The sequence below is a fragment of the Conger conger genome, chromosome 12 (genome assembly GCF_963514075.1).
Source record: "Conger conger chromosome 12, fConCon1.1, whole genome shotgun sequence".
Classification (NCBI taxonomy): Eukaryota; Metazoa; Chordata; class Actinopteri; order Anguilliformes; family Congridae; genus Conger; species Conger conger.
Window position 1 is genome coordinate 38,053,600 of NC_083771.1, and position 14,539 is coordinate 38,068,138.

The window sequence follows — 14,539 nt, forward strand, 5'->3', positions numbered from 1 at the left end:
ATCGCTCTTACCCCCTGAGCTAAGGTCGCCTCCTAGGCAGACAATATCCTTCATTTCTACAATAAATTTGGTCTTAACAATGAAAACAAATGAAATAGACGCAGTAGAGTCTTGCGTACAGCAAGTTTTAGCATTGTGAGGTACTAGCACTTCATAAAGTTTTTGAGACAACTCTAATCTGGAGGTTGTACTCAATGTTTCCAAAGGCCAATGAGACTGCATTAATTACCCATCAAAAGGTAATAAAGCACCAAGCTCAAGCACGCAGGCACCATCTTCTGCTAAAAAGTGGTCCTTCTCTCAGCCCGTAAGACAATAAGTCCCATCGACCTGAGATCAACAAGCCCATTTTGGAGATATTTTAGTTTTTTAACTCTATTGGACTGGCACTTCATTACAATAGATTTTATTGCAAATACATCAAATTGTGAGGAGGGCTAAGCACAGGAGCGCTGCTATAACTTATTGAATTTCCTGCCTGCAATTACATCAGCAAGTGGCCCTCTATTTACCTGTGTAGACAACTCCATTTATTTCTATTGACATGTTGATGCTGCTAATGCAGTTGGTAGACAGGTTCAATGCAGTGTCTTGTCTGTCATCTGTCAGAAAGAAGCCGAAGAGAGAAAAACTCAATATGAACATTTCTTAAAAGGAACACAAGAAGCAAGAGGAGATCAACACCAGTAACAGTCATAACCTCTGAGTGGCAGGACTTTTACAGCACTTTTTCAAAGAGTATAAATCAATTTCACTTTATTATAGCTATCACTATACTGTGTGTAGGCTACTATATAGCTCCATATGCAGCGCATGTACGTACTTTGATGGTATTCCTGATTAGTTCAATATACCCTTTCAATACAAACACCATACATTTTTTAATGTTGCTGGACTCACTTATTACAGAGAAAATTCAAATTATGAGTGCAATTTTCGCCAGGGTTAAATGTCTGCTCTATTCTTTAATTAGCAAATTTTCACAATACCACGAATATAAGATGTGGTCATGTTGAATTACAGTGCTCATTTCTATCTATGTACAGTATATATCTATGAAGATATTATGACATTGGTGGATTTGGTGTCTGTTGATATTAATTTCAATATTTGTAATGCCATTCTTGAACAAAACTGAGCAAATTCACACCGAAGAAATAATGCTTGCCTTGTGCTGCCAACTCAAACATCCACAGTTGAGCTTTTATTTTAGAAGTTAAATGTTGCTAATTTACTGCAACTGCTAACTGTGGTAAGAAAACCATTCCAGGAGGCAGCTAAACATTCTGCTGTTATTTATATATATATATATATATATATATATATATATATATATATATATATATATATACATATATATATATATATATATATATACATATATATATATATATACATATATATATATATATATACCATATAACTTCAACCCACAGTATTTAAAAGTCACATTTTTTCAAACAAACTTATGATAATGTACTCCTAGCATATCTGCATCCTGGTTTGTGCAACACTTCAGTGAGAACAAATGAACAGCATTATTTCTTCCACCTGGTTCGGCCCTCACCTCTGTTGCTGAGCTTGATGTTCATTGGCAGCTGGGTTGCCATGGCAAAAAGGTTCTGCTGGAACGCATGCTGCATGATTCTCTGCTGCTCTTCGGCCATCAGCATCCGCTTCTTCTCCGGGGGCTCGGCAGACTCCAGCTTCTCCCGCAGCTGCTCCAGGGCTGCGGCCTGTGCAGCAGCAGCGGCCTGCGTATGGTGCCCTGGCAGGGGCAGGGGGACGGCCAGCCGGCCTGGGAGAGAGGGCTCCTCTGTAGACATGCGCAACGACAGAACTGTTACCGCACCACTCTCTTTCACAGGCCTGCTCACTGTGGGTGCTGATTTTATTTCTGCTGTTCTGTGTCTCTGTGTGAGTAAAGCCTTTCCAACATTATACATAACACCTGATAATAGCTTTGCTCAGATTAAACACCACAAACCAGAACAGGGCTGACATGCAGGGAACTGATGATGTCACTTCCCATCAGCTATCTACCCCCCACACATTTTTTATCCTCATATTTGATTAAACACATCCTACACGGAGATCTGCAAAAACAAACACGCAGATGCATAAGATTTTCTTTTTCCAGACAAGCCCATTTCAATGGTTCTTATCCTCTGTGTCAAGCTAAGCTACGGAAAAATGTGCTGAGGACTTGAGGAAGTCCTGCAAGATGTTTCCTCTCAGAACCAGGATCTCTGCCATTGTGAAAACAGCTCAACACAGACTGTATGGTTTCTTATCAATTTTAGGGTGGCTTAAAAACCTTTGGAAATGATGTTGTTGAAATGTGCTGTTTTGAATTTCCCAAACAAGACATTGTACAGATGAACATGAATGGGTTAATACAAGGGACATGCACTACTTATAAGCATTCAATCTTGTATTTATGGTCTTATTCTGCCAGATGATTATTATTTTTACAGAAGATACAGACGGTTAGAACATCACTGGTTCATGGTTCTCTAGGGCCCTAGTCAAAGTCAGTGCTCCTCTGTTATTTCCTTGCCTTCATCTCAAACAGCAAACACATGCTCTCTCCTGACCTTTCTTAATGCAGAAGGCCTGGGAGACGTGGCTGCCATTGGGTGCAGCCATGCTGCAGTGGGGCATGTGGATCTTTGGGGAGGAGAGGAGGCTGGGGGTCCCCATAGGAGAGTAGCTGAACAGGGATGAGCCATAACTCTGCCTGCGCCCCTCCCGCCGGTTACTGTCAATGGCTGCTTGAAGCTCTCCTGGGGAACTCAGTGCTTGTTTCTCACATTCGTAGGGGTAGAGGTACTTCATATACCTGAGAAGTGATAATAAGAAATTGTGACAAATGTTGTTTCTTGGTTATTGTTTTTTTTTTTATAATAATGTTTATTCATATATTTTTATGCTGCAGCAGTTGCATTGGCTAGATATCTATTGGCAAAGTTACATTGCCTATATTTGCACTTAAAGAAATAACTTATTTGAGGACGATGGAATGAAATAATATTACATAATATTAATAAGAATAAATATTATATTAGTCTTGGGGAGTGACTATGTTATGTGCTTCATTGTGTTCAGGCTAGCATAGCATCCCTAACAACACCCATATCTATATTATTCTGGTTATATACTGGGTCCATTTCTGGGATATAATGATGGTACTAACCAGTGTCATGCCACCCAATAAATGTTAGAATATTATTAATATGTCAGATTCTTATTATTCAGTGAATGAATGTTGCATCATTTCACAATATGGAGCACTATTCAGTTTTCTTTGAAACACAAGAAAGTTTTACGACAAAATATTTTTTTCTTGAAGGTAGTATAGTGCACAAAATGCCCCACAAAAACCTTTTTTTCATCTGTCATTCAAAATATATGTAAAAACCTATTTCAAAATATTTACTTCTGTTTGAAAAAGAGACACAAATAGTTTTTTTTAATGCACTTGGTTCAGGCCTAAATTTGAAGGTACACTCTATCTCCCTCTCCGACTTGTCAGAGCTGTTACTCACTGTGTTCGGAGAGTGAAAGCTGCACTTGTGATAGAGGTAGGGAGGTTTAGACCCTTGGTGATCTCGCGCCATATCTTCTTATTGATGACCTCTACTAAGCCGCCTTTTTCTGTCACGAGCTTGTACAGAGTGTAGAGATCCAACACCTGCTTGGCCATGATAGGAATCCGATTCACTGGAGTCCCTGCAGAAACAAACACAATATCCACAATCAATGCCATTAACTCCAGGCCATCGACAGGCTTCTCCGCTGGTTATAAGGCCAATTAATCTCCACTAAGTAAAATGTCTAAAAGCTCCACTCTTTCAAAAATGGGAAATGTCAATTTCAGAACTTAAATAGAAAATCTCTTTTCTCCATTTAAGGTGCCAGGGAAGACAGTCCTGTTTTTGTCATCTACATTTTGTGATTTTATTTTTCAAAAGCAACAGATTGCAAGTGATTTGCAATTAATATATGACTTAAAAATATTTAAAATGTGTCATAATGCTGTTATGTTTACATTTGAAATGATTGAAAAACAAAAGCCACTTCAACTTTGTTTTCCATAGGCTTTCATGATGCTAAAAGTAATTACAACACAAAGCATTCCAGATAACCACCCAAAACAGAACATATATATGATAAGTTCCTGATAATGTAACCTGATAAATAACCTGCTCTGACAGAGACTAAGAAAGACTGCCTGGTTTAACAGGTTATATTGAACTACATCGCTCCTCTGGGTAAGGTCCATTGGAAATCCTTGCGGAGGCCAATAACAAATTTAGGTTGAGCTTAATGTTTACAGGTTTTCTGTTGTTTGTGGAGAAAATGAAACACACTCTTGACTGAAGCCACTGAGCCTTCACTGCATCGATGTGCTAAACCGCTAAGAGTTCCTTTAAAAGAAAAGTCAAAGCTTGAGTTGTATTGCTTGATCTGGTTAGTATCTGAGATTGTTTTGTAAGCCCCCCACCCCAAACACACCCACACTCACAAACATTTGGCCAAACTTCAATATACTTAAGTGCTCAAACTGTTACAGTCATATTTTTTATATTTTCATTTCATAATGAAAAGCAGCTGTAGTCAAGGCTTTTTGAAAGGTATTCACCAGGGTAAGAGAAATTAATTATCCAGCTCCTGCATTGCCATTAATTAGCACAACACAAAAATAAGATATTTTCTCATTTTTTCCTTATTGTGAGCTATAATGTGAGGGGTCCAAGTCTTCCATGTGGATGAAAGAAAAGCTGACCCTGAGATAATTAACCTGCCTTTTGCTGATAGAGTGCTATTGTGCACATCGAATTTACCATAATAGCAATCAATAACCAGGGAAATACAGTGCAAACAACAGGGAAGCAGATTTTATTGGAAGAAAGATGGAAGCAGAAATATTGCCTTAGGTGGTAAAAACACATCAATTAAGCCTTGTAATTATTGCAATGAGAGATGTGTTAAAATAAAAGATGCATTCCCACTGTCCTTGAACACAATGCAGGTGTTATATTTCAAGATGAGACACCAAAACAACCCACAGCCATTTCTGTTAAACTACTTCTCCTAAGCTGTCTATATGTCAGGAGGTATTGAGAAGAAGCTGAATGTCCAGGGGACTTTAAAGGTTAGTTTTAATTAAGCTGCTGAGATAATTAGTGTGTAGGTGAAGACTGCTACATTTATCTTGAGATCTTTCTTTTTTCCCCATTTCCTTTCTTGTTCTGTTCACAGTCTGCCTGTAACTAGCTACAATTTCTAGTCCTGCAGAAGTAAATACAGAATACAGAAGGCTATTCATTTCCATTGGTACACTATTTTTTTCCAAGAAAGACACTTTACGTTACGGCATTTTTTTTGTACCAATGTTTTTGATTAAAACATGAATTCTGAAGTATGAAATAGATACTAAAAGCTATTTTAAGAAGAAAGAGATGAACCATCAGTTTTCCTCAAAGGAGCCTGTATTGTACTTAATGGAGGCTGCAGGAATATGAATTGCTGGATATAAACTAGCAAAGAGGCATTTCTTCTCCTGCTGCAAAAGAAAACAAGCAATGTGTGTGTCAATGGACTGCCCAGACATGTTTTTCTGAGCAGAGACCAGACCCATTAGATGGATGCCCTCAGGCACATTATATTTTATTCTGTCACATGCATGAACACAAAAGCCTTGGAACTATTTTAAATGTCAAGCTATATGTACATGTGGCAGTATATATTTAGTTTTAGTTGCAGAGTTGATACTGTAGCTTTCCCCAATTTCTCCAAAAGTGATAAGAAAAATGAATGAATTATTAAAAGGGCTCAGATTCATTGTTTTATTTGAAATTAAACATGCTGGAGTACAGAGCCAAAGAAAAAGAAAAGAAGAAATAATTATACTTGACAAATGACCTACGACCCCAATTTATCTACAGACATCACTTCAATATAACTTGCATTTTTCCCATTTGAAAAGCTGGTTTTGAAGATACTATTCTGAAGATTAGATAGATTAGATTGCATAATCTGTCTTCCTTAGACATCTGCTTTCTTTGTTATGGACAGCAGAATGTATTGCAACTTTTTAACCATTTAGGATGAATGAACTGGCATTAATTAATGCTGAACTGACATTTATTATATTATGAAGACAGATAGAGGTCTTCAAGAAGCAAGAGATCTTAACGGTAATGTCGAGAGGAGAAAGTGTGTGCACCATGGACAATCATGCGTCGTCTTATCTCGACAGGACCCTTTTAATTAAACGAGACCCTGATGAGATATTGATACACATTGTATACATAATAATAACCATAAGAACGCAAAAGGCTCTCGGGAAATATTACAATACGTTGCATTTTGCAGGTTATTATCTTTTTATTATTCACTTTACTGTAACAACAGGACAGGTTCTTAGCTACTTACATGAACAATTCTGAATAGTTCATCTCTAACCATTTTGTCTTACTGAATAAATATTCAGTAACACTTTATAATAAGGTTACATGAATTGGGATGAATTAATACAGTTGTTAACTAACTACTGGAAAGTTAAGCTGCAGCTTTGAGTACGTATTTCTGCATGTTAACAGCTACATTAATTAAAGGCAGTTCATATTGGGAAATTTTATTTTATTTTAAGTTCACTATAAGTTTATTCTATGGTTTGCTAATGTAATATTAATAAATATTCACATAACTAATACATTATTTATTTTAATTAACAAATACATGAACTAATGGAAATGTAATGTTTAATTAATGTATTTGTACATCAATTCCTATATAATGGCAATTGATGTACCCTTATTGTAAAGTGTCACCTAATATTCTTATGAGTTGGATGACAACATGGATTCTAGGCTTTTTCAATGATGGTTTTAAAATGTGGCACATTTCAGTATACTGCCATCTAACTAACATTTGTATTATCTACACAGTATACCATTTATGTAAGGCCTTATGCTTAATTAGATTAATTCTAATTCAATGCCAAAGAAAACTAGATGTTCCTGTGACAAACTGGATCAATAATGAATCTTATTATAATGACAGAAAAGCTAGAAGAAAATCTTTAAAACTGTTGTTTATCAGATGAAAGGGTAACCATACTTAAAGTCTTGGGCCCATAAATAAAAACTGCTCCAGAAAACCTTTGTGTAGTTTAATCTAAAACTGGCCATGCTTCTTAAAACAAGATTTATGCTTTTTCAATAGCCAAAGTGATATATGTCTCCCTCAAGATTCTCTGAAAGGGATACACAGAGAAAAAGATGGTACAACTTTTTGTCAGCGGAAAAGATCTGTGAGACCATGTATCATTATGACAATGAGCAATTGTGAATTAAAAGGAAATAAGCATCAGCAATCTGTACCTCCCACCTGCTGCATGAGAGTTTAAGTTTAATTGGAGCTCAACACAATGGGCCTGCATGACCAGGGTAAGCCTGACTTCAGACTCTGGTTAGAGATAACCAGGATTGCTTCCTTTTTAGACATACAACTATTCAAACCACAAATGAACATTATATCGGGGGCCCCAGAGATCACCTTTGACTCTGTAAATTCATTGAATCAAATAGAGCAACAAACAGCCAGCTTCAGTTTGCTATAGCAGTGCTCATTAGCTGAGAGCAACAGGTCTGGAGAAACTGGTTCGCCTCCCTGCTGATTAAATACAGGAAGGCTGGGGACACATTCCCTCCCAGGGGAAACATGGGTTTGAAACAGGCCGAGAGAAAAACTCTTGGGTAGAAAAAGGGCCCTTGCTCAACCCCTTAATTCTCACCCAGGGCTGGGCCGATGTGCATGAATTCCATTTTTCACAGTGCAGTTTTCAATCAGTATGGTAATAGAATATACCATTTGAAAGTGTTAAAATTTGTGGTTCTACCTGCATAACCTATTTTAAGATGCCATTGCTCTGCGAAAATAGTTCTTTATTTTGTAACCTGTGGGTGGCAAAACAACCGTGGACCTCACCTTCTCTGCATTTTGGAAATCCACAAACGACATAAAATAAGGTAATGTCAGTGTCCTTTTCACAACAAGGGTCCAGTGGAAAGTGTCTATCCTTCATTTCTCAGTTTTGGTGGATGTGGCAGAATCTTTGGTGACTGGGGGGCACATAAGTTTGTTTTAACACTCCAAATAACAGAGTTCCATTTCAAACGAACGGGTGCTTTTTAAAATATATTTGGAGAAATAAGACTGACAACAGACAACTAACAATGTTCTGCACAGTAATATTGAGCAAAATATCCATTTAAAGCATAATTTTAAAGATGAGTTTTGTATTTTAGGTGTTTGCTCTTCAGCATTGCTCATTCAGGACCCTGTGAGTGCATCATCACATTTGAATGCTAGACAGGAATGACCAGGGAAAAACAGCATATAGAGGAAGAATTTAAAATGCAAGCACATTAAATCAATGTTGTTACAAAAACGCCATCCTGGGAAGGTATCAAAAACATTATTTTCGATATGAAAAAAATATGGATCGACACTTTAAATTCACTACAAACAACTTAGCACAAACTGCCTTAGAGTTAGAATACATCTCGGCTGGGGGATGATTTTTTCACCAAAGTCTGACTGGCAATCCATGCTTTAAAAAGCAGGATTTTTATTCTGTTAATTGGTATTCGAAGCAATTATAAGGAAACAAAAAAGTTCACTTATTCAGGGAAAAGGGCTGATGCCCTCTGGGCAAGGATCAATGCCTAGCCAACTACCAGCTTTGAGGAAACAATTTATCAACCTGGATATTTATCACACCACAATAGTCCCTACACTCCTATTGTCCGGTTTGATATATAGGATCAGAACATTACGAGAGACCAGTCCTTTTTTAGCAAACCACAGGCACACACGAGGACTGAGATCACACTGCATCATCATCACATCACTGAAAAAGGCCACATACGTGTTTTGTTTTCAACATTCAGGCTTACAATACTAATTTCCCCAGAAAATAGTCCTCATGATGCAGTGGACATGCTAATCTTACTCTTACATGAAATGTCAAGTTTATGTGCATTTTAAAAAAAGAACTTCTACATTTTACTCATTGAACAATTTAAATATTGTTATAGCGCACATTTTGAGAAAATACATTTTCTGTTTTTTGCTGTGAAGCTGATAGCCCCTGGATTTGAAAGAAGATACTACCTTGGCAATACTCAGAGGGCCCAGTGACAAGCGATTGCTATTTGGCAGCTTATGATTAATGGCTTCAGGGCAGGAGGACACATTACAGGTCAGTGACCTGTTGACTGGGCCGAGCCTATGGGGACAGGAGAGTTGGAAGGCACAAATTCAATTTCAAGCTGCACATAGTGGGAGCTGTCTTTAAGGACTTGATTTTTATATACATTTGACTCAAGTAAATGTTGGGGTAACTTCTGTTATAGGTTGTCTTCATAGTGAATGGTTTTCAATGCTTAACCAAAAATTCTAAAACTCAAATACAACAGACCTCGAGCATTCTATAATATGAAAACATATCTTTTGAATAAACCACCTGCTCAGATACTTTTTATTTAGTGATCTTGGGGCCAATAATGTGCAACAATATTTAAGAGCTGGTTATAGGTTTTTGAATACTTCACTTACAGGAACAATTCATATTAGTTGATCAGTACCATTCCATTTGGTTATGAAATGACAGCAAACAATAGCAAAATTTGGATTTTGGATTTCGTCAAATATTTGACAAAATAGTACTGTACCATAATAATCTCTTCTTGAGCTTTGTGAAATGTATAGGTCAGGCAGTCGTGCAAATATAGATCTGATGACAGCAAAATAAAAAAAACCAGGACATGACATGTGGATCACTGGTGAAATGCTGTGTGCTCCCAGCTATGATCCCAGCTGTCCATGCTGCAATGTTAGATACAATGTAGAGGCATGCATTGTAGATTACACACCATTCACATGCCTGCATGTCATCATCACAGGCAGAATAATCCTATGCCTATTCTTTTTTAAGGATTTATGTTTCCAGTCCTTGCATGTTATTGAGCATCAGTAATTATTGACCTTCCAGTCAGGTGAGAAACAAAAATAAATACACAAGATTTAAGACATAAATCGAAACAAAAATATTTTCAATGATATACTTTCAAATACTGACTTTATTGCTGTCTGACTAATCCAACAATTTCTTTCTGGAACAAACTGTTATACATGGAATTTCCACAAAGTCCCTTCAATGCCTCACTTATATGGTATAATATGGTATCTCTGATAATTGGCCTTTCATCTCTGACTGATAAAAGATGAATATAGATTCATATAAATGTGACCTATGGGAAACGTTGCCCAATTTCAGACCAATGATGAAATGACAGCTGGGGGTTTCAGTCCTTGGACAATCTAACTGCTTTTTGAGAGAAAGTGAAACACACTTCAAAAGGTACTTTTATCAGCATTAGAGAATGAGGTGAGATTGTATTGATTTTGGTATTTTATGCGATACAAAACATTCATACTTCAGTTGAGGTTATTTGGATTAAATGCTTAAATTATGTGTGTAGGCATTTATAAAATGACCATCAGTGCAGCCGTTTTCCTAAATATGGGGCAAAACTTATTTAGGAAAAACAAACACGTCCAGTGATGTCACTGGATGTGTTTGGCTTGAATCTCCAGCCTGTGTTACCCAGAAGGTAACAAATGATTTTTTTGAGAGATAGATAAGTATATATTACTGTTCCCCCTTATAGTCTTTGTTTTACAAAATTCCAGATGTTCTGATCAGTTCTTCAGAGCATAAAATAGATACTGGATCTGGGACAAGGTGTAGGGGTCAGGGTTGGTGTTGTGGCATTCCTAAACAGGAGAGCAGAGTGGGTGCCTTCACTGAAGTAACAATCATTACATGGAAATCCCCTTCAGTGTGTTTCAAATGGCATTTTTCAATTTACAATGCAATTATTTGCCTGATCACTCCCTAATCTTTTGGGCTTACTTTATACCCAGGAAGAAAGCTAACAGGACATACCCCTCAGATGAGTAGGTGTGAAACATATAGTTGGGAAAATGGACATATAAGGCAATGTACGTATATAAGGGGTAGTAAATTAGGCATTTGTTTACAACCTTTGAAGTGTGCTGTTTTGGACAAAATGCTGATGTGAAACAAAGGTTTCAGACATGAGCTACATGTAGCTACAAGCAAAGGCTGATGGAATTCCAATGACATGTTCTTTGAAACATCACCACTGAACAGCTGTTCTTTCAGTATTTCTGCACAACTAGATTAAGGTTCAATTGATCCTGTGTTCATAACAGAAAAGTGATACAACATAAACACAAGTAACACCTTTTTTCTCCACATACAGTGGTGACTTGACTGGGTCAGCACATCCTTTAAGAGCGGAGAATAAAATAGCTGATCCAGATAGGAATGACGACAATTTACAAATGTCATTGGACAGAAAATATATATGTCCACATATCAAACTGAAAACAGATCTAGGCAGTATTGGCATGGAAAATTTCCATCAAATAAGGATTAGAACAAGCCCAAGCTCACATAGTCTTGTGATTGAATTCATGACATATGCAAATAAACCTGTAGCGAATCTTGAAGTGAGTGCTCTGAAAATAGCACCATCATTGTTTTGCTTATTACCAGCTGGTGGTAAGCTTCCTCATATTATACAGTCCGCTATATTTCCCTCAATGAAGCATCACACAAGGCAATGTTCTGTGGGAGAACGTATAAATTATCCAGTCCAATGCTCAATAAAGCCGGACATTAATCATGCTTTCTCAGGGCAACACAATTCCAGGATGTTGGTTTCCCCTTCGCAGCAAAGTCTGCCCTCCACAGCTGTTTTCTCAGAACCTCTGGGCAATCATAAAGCAAAGGGCAGAACCGTTGTTGCGGTAGCACTGGGAGATGCATTGCAGTATCACACTGCACTCATTAGGTAGGCCAGAGTAGAGTTTCTGCAGGAAGCATAGACGCAACTCCAAAACAAAGACCTCATTCACCCATTGTTGGAGGTGCTGAATCTGCTAGTGGTTAGTGATGCCCGTCATTCCGAGATGTCAGAAAGGCAGTGATAATGTAATGTTGTGGTGTAGCTACAATATTTAACATGTGAAAAAGTCCTCCTGGAAATTATTATTTGCCTGGATTTACTGTTATGTTGTAATGTAATGTTACTGTTATGTTGTAATGTCATGTTTTCCTTCTGATAACATTAGATTCATTTTCTTCACAGACATTATTGCCAGGCAGTTACTCCCAGGTGCCTCTGGTTTCTAGCATCAGGACCTCCCTCCCACAGAGAATCTGAATACTATGCTGCCCAGATTTAATCAATAACCATCATAAACATTTACACACTTCAGTCGCTAATGCTTCCCAGAAAGCATGAATTCCCTGACAAACAATTGCAAATCCATGATGTGTATGTTCATACAAACAAATACTAGTTTAGGAGTTATTGGACAGGGAGGGGTGCTTCTTTATTTATTTTAAATCAATTTCAGACTCTATGAGAATACAAGTATAAAGCAGATTACTTTTCTTGTCATATTTGGTGTCCGGAAAAAGAGACACAAATGAGACAGAAAGAGATAAATCTACCACAATTGAGTTCCATATAGTTGACAGCAAGACACAACACATTGAGACAATTGGCATGGCCTGTAACATCTCAAGTCCTGTTAATGATGATTCACACCTGCGTTATTGACCAACCCATAGATATTACTAATGAATTAATCTCAGAAAGGGGGATACTCACCTCTTTTCTGCATGAAGCTGAAGAGACCATCCAGAAACTCCTTTCGCTTTTCATCATCATCCAGCTCATACAACTGAAAGAAAATACACACATGCATCTGTTTTAGGCTGTTAGGCTCTTTGGCTAGCATTAGAATATAATTACACTTAAAATGGTAAATTACAGTGACGATATTGCCTGAGGAGCTTTCCCATCCTGACAGCAATTTCAAATAAATGTAATCCAGAGGATACACTGGGGTGTCATACAGGCAAATCAAGGGCTGGAAGGTCCCACAGTTAACAATGTGAATGTGAAGAGATCCCCGCTGGAACTCATCAAGACACTGCACTGGAGACGGAATGAAATTAGATCTAGAAAATATACTTTACTATTCCCTCATAGAAAAAACAGGTAAAGAATACTATGATTGATTCATATACAGTATATAAGTACACTCAGTGATCACTTTAGGTAGAAATACATTGTTAGTGAGAGAGGTCAGAGGAGAAGGGCCAGACTAGTCGGAGTTGACCGGAAGGTGACAGTAACACAAATAACCACACATTACAACAGCAGTATGAGGAAGAGCATCTCTGAACACACAACGCATCAAAGTGGATAGGCTACAGCAGCAGAAGACTTAAAAAGTGAAAAAGTAATAACAGCTGGTTGCAATAACATATAAATTCATGGTGTGTCAAGGTACAGAGAAAGCTGTAAAAAAATAACACTGGCTTTTGACAATCACTTCCAACTTCTATACTAGATGCGGCCAAAAGCGACTTCTTCCCAGATATGCAGCAGACTCTTCAGTGGCATATCATTTATGATCCCTGTGCTGATAGAGACGTCTCTGTGGCGTCTGAGGCTTTCTTTAAGGAGTGGCTGCTGGCAGAAACACCGCCCGCCCAGTGAATACATGTTACTCAATGTTCACTTCCAATGAGTCCCTGACCATGTTAACGGATCGCCTGATCAATACAGGAAGAACAGGGCGATGACCTTTGGAAATGCAGGGCCCAGGAAAGGAGGCCCCAGAGATAATAACCGATCATTTAGGAGTGTATTAGCTGCAGCCAATCTCACAGAACCAGAAGTCTTCAATTCTAGGGAAACAGAGGGCTGCCTGCAGAGGTTTGTGAGGAACATTAGCTTTTTGAAATGCAATGTATGTAATAGCTGAAGTGTTTAACTACAGTGCCCATGTATGATTATAGATACCATGATGTAACAGCTGGGGCCATCTCAATCTAGTGAAATACCAGAAAAATTGATTTGATTGATTTTTTTTGGCGGGTTTGGACTGTGGAACTAAAACATTAATTCAGATGTACCAATCAGATGTACTCAATATATTTGTAGTTAAACAGAACAAAATATTCTTCACAGCCATTTATCCTTTTCAGTACAGAGAATATGACCACTACAATATTGTCATTTTGCAACAAATATGTTGCAAATAAAAGATTTGTGACAATGAATTTCAATTTAATTAAATTCATTTAAATGTTCAATTAAAATCCTGAGGAGCAAACTCTTTTGTCATTAAATAATTTCACACAAAAAGACATTGCCATGCCCACCAATTTGATATAATATATTTTTATTATTTCTATATTTTTTATTATTTTTAGAATAACTTATTATTATTATCATTATTATTATTACTTAAGGTTTGTATTTCAACTGAAATTCAAGCAAAATGGCCGAAATAGACACAAACGAGACAATATTTGTAATTCATACAGCAATACAGAACACCATATGTGGACAGT

At 37.4% G+C, this 14,539-nt stretch overlaps 1 protein-coding gene across 1 annotated transcript in view; it reads right to left on the reverse strand.

The window, feature by feature from the left end:
- The window catches only part of LOC133142337 (AT-rich interactive domain-containing protein 3A-like), a 47,967-nt gene that overhangs the window by 3,353 nt on the left and 30,075 nt on the right, over nt 1-14,539 (reverse strand). Inside the window, exons 3-7 of the mRNA XM_061263501.1 lie at nt 12,783-12,855; nt 3,549-3,732; nt 2,598-2,842; nt 1,568-1,816; nt 513-602 (exon numbers count right to left, since the gene is read on the reverse strand). Of these exons, the coding sequence (XP_061119485.1) occupies nt 513-602; nt 1,568-1,816; nt 2,598-2,842; nt 3,549-3,732; nt 12,783-12,855 (841 nt within the window). The remainder of the gene's footprint in view (nt 1-512; nt 603-1,567; nt 1,817-2,597; nt 2,843-3,548; nt 3,733-12,782; nt 12,856-14,539) is intronic.